This window comes from Arachis ipaensis, chromosome B03 (genome assembly GCF_000816755.2).
Source record: "Arachis ipaensis cultivar K30076 chromosome B03, Araip1.1, whole genome shotgun sequence".
In the NCBI taxonomy this organism is placed as follows: domain Eukaryota; kingdom Viridiplantae; phylum Streptophyta; class Magnoliopsida; order Fabales; family Fabaceae; genus Arachis; species Arachis ipaensis.
In genome coordinates this window covers 133,639,618-133,641,856 of record NC_029787.2, presented here as the reverse complement: position 1 = coordinate 133,641,856, position 2,239 = coordinate 133,639,618, and the positions used below count along the sequence as shown (strand labels likewise).

General features: G+C 34.2%; 1 protein-coding gene and 1 non-coding gene across 2 annotated transcripts; one reads left to right on the top strand and one right to left on the bottom strand.

Moving 5' to 3' along the window:
- On the top strand, positions 543-623 carry TRNAL-AAG. Its single transcript has one exon. It is a non-coding gene; the product is annotated as a tRNA-Leu (tRNA).
- On the bottom strand, positions 624-1,367 carry LOC107632042. Its single transcript, XM_016335677.2, has one exon. The coding sequence runs from the start codon at positions 1,229-1,231 to the stop codon at positions 935-937; it is 297 nt and encodes a 98-aa protein (XP_016191163.1). The 5' UTR covers positions 1,232-1,367; the 3' UTR covers positions 624-934.

Sequence of the window (2,239 nt, the reverse complement as noted above, 5' to 3'; positions counted from 1 at the left end):
CCTAAAACATCAATTATTTTATATGTACACTAAAATTAATTATTTATGTAAAATAAATATTAAAATATAAAATATATATATTAAAAATATATAAATATAATTAATTTTTTGTATGTATATAAGATTTTTAAACAATTTTATAAACTGCGACTGGATTAAAGTTATTTTATATGAACAGAAGTGTGCTCGTTTGTTATTTTTATCAAGTAATTTTGATGTTTCAGCTGGTAGTTTGCTTCAATACAAATTGACCAACCAACACAACATTAAAAAAGAGGGGAAAAATCTGCTCAATCAAATTATACTAGCCCACCATTTTTATATTTGTAGTTTGTTATTTTCCCGAACAACTTTTTTTTATAAGAAAAAGTATTCAAACAAGTAGAACTTTTAATTGTGTTCCAACCTCGTCTAACAACTTCACATCCTTTGTCCAGCTAAGTTGAGTCTCGCATTTTGTTGCCACTATTTTCAATTGGTTGGGGTTTGAGATTTAAAAATTCAAACAATAATATATACGTGTTGGAAATATACATCGATAAGTTGAGATGGCCGAGTTGGTCTAAGGCGCCAGATTAAGGTTCTGGTCCGAAAGGGCGTGGGTTCAAATCCCACTCTCAACATTAATTTTTGAAACTGTTATAACTTCATTGCCAAGAAACATATAGATGATGATGAGTTAAGATCCTGTACAGCGTGGCAAACAATAACAATAAGCGCAGAAACAGCAAGCTCTCTACACACACGGCATCTCTTGTTCATCCAAATAAACCATTGAACAGGATACAGTTTCATTTTAACAACTCAACTCAACTACCTAATTAAACAGGACCACAACACAACATAACACAAGAGAATAAAAATAACTAGCAGCAGCTTCATCAATTTGTTGCAGTGACTCGTCATTATGAATGATAACCAACAGCCACCATCATCAGTGATTCAAAATTGAGAGGGATCTGTGAACTTCCTTCAGGAAATACTTTCCATTGTTGTTAGCACTCGCAATTGCTGCAGCAGCAGGTGATGATGAAGAAGAAGGTGATGACGGTGATAATGGTGAAGAGCCTTTAGGGGAAGAAGCGGCAGATGAAGAATCACTAGAGCTACTAGTTTCCCTCTCCTCTTCGGTGATTGTGTCCAACATCTTTCTTGTTCTGTGCCTCATCACAGTAACATACTGTGGTGGTGCAACCTCCATGAACAACCTTGCAAGCCTAGAATTCGCCATTATTATATTTTTCAAGTACTTAATTGAAACTGTTTTGTGAAGAAGAAAATTAAAGAAAGAAGAAATGAAAGCAGTAATGATGAAGTAGTTCTGTTTGGTTGAGGATGGAATGAAGAAGTGGGCATAGGTTCAATTTATAAGGGTTAATTTTACACTAGGCTTGAAAGGAGTGAAGGGTCATAGTCATAAATGGTTAATTCAAGTTTTTATTTTCTAGTGCCGGCTACAGCTTTTGATATTTAATGCTGGTGTTGTGTTGCTATCTGGAGACTTTTTCATACTGTAGATAACCCTTGCACTTGCACGTATCCGTAGAAGATATGGTTTTTGTTGTGCATGCACTAGCTTCCAAATTTGTACTTTTTTGGGTGCTTTTAATGCATTGACACGTTTCCTCACATGAACATTTTCTTTCACATTTATTGGCGGCTAAAAGGAGTGGAGGAATTTTAACCGTACAATTGTTTAAGTTATGGTGGTCGTTGCTTGGATTTTTTTGTTATGCTTATGCATGTTTGAATCATGAACTAATTAACGCTGCAAATTGGTGCCAAGTGTACCATTCATTAATGTTAATTGGCGGTGAGGTTTGGCACTGCATTAATCTTTTGAGGTTGAACTGACCCGACCATTCTCCATCAGAAATGTTTAACTATACGTCTTTATTTAGAATCTCTACTAACTCAATTTTCACCTATGAATAGTCAACAAAATTTTATAAAGTTATAGGTCTAATGTAAATAATAATAACCTTTTCATTATTATGTCACTAATTTTTATTCATGCATGAAGATGCAAGGATAAAGCAAGATATATCTAAATCACTACCATCGCCATCATAGCTACCGTCCACAGCTTCCTTTTTATTTTTATTCAATTCTCATTCCCCATCTTCGAGGGCATTGGCCCCTGAACTGTCGTATGCAACACATATTGTGGTTCATTCATACTAGCTCTTCAAATTTTCTAATATATATATAATTTCCTTTGCACAAAACATTTCGTTTT

Coding starts and splice junctions, on each gene's coding strand:
- LOC107632042 (XM_016335677.2), bottom strand. CDS start 1,231: ATGGCGAATTCTAGGCTTGCAAGGTTGTTCATGGAGGTTGCACCACCA.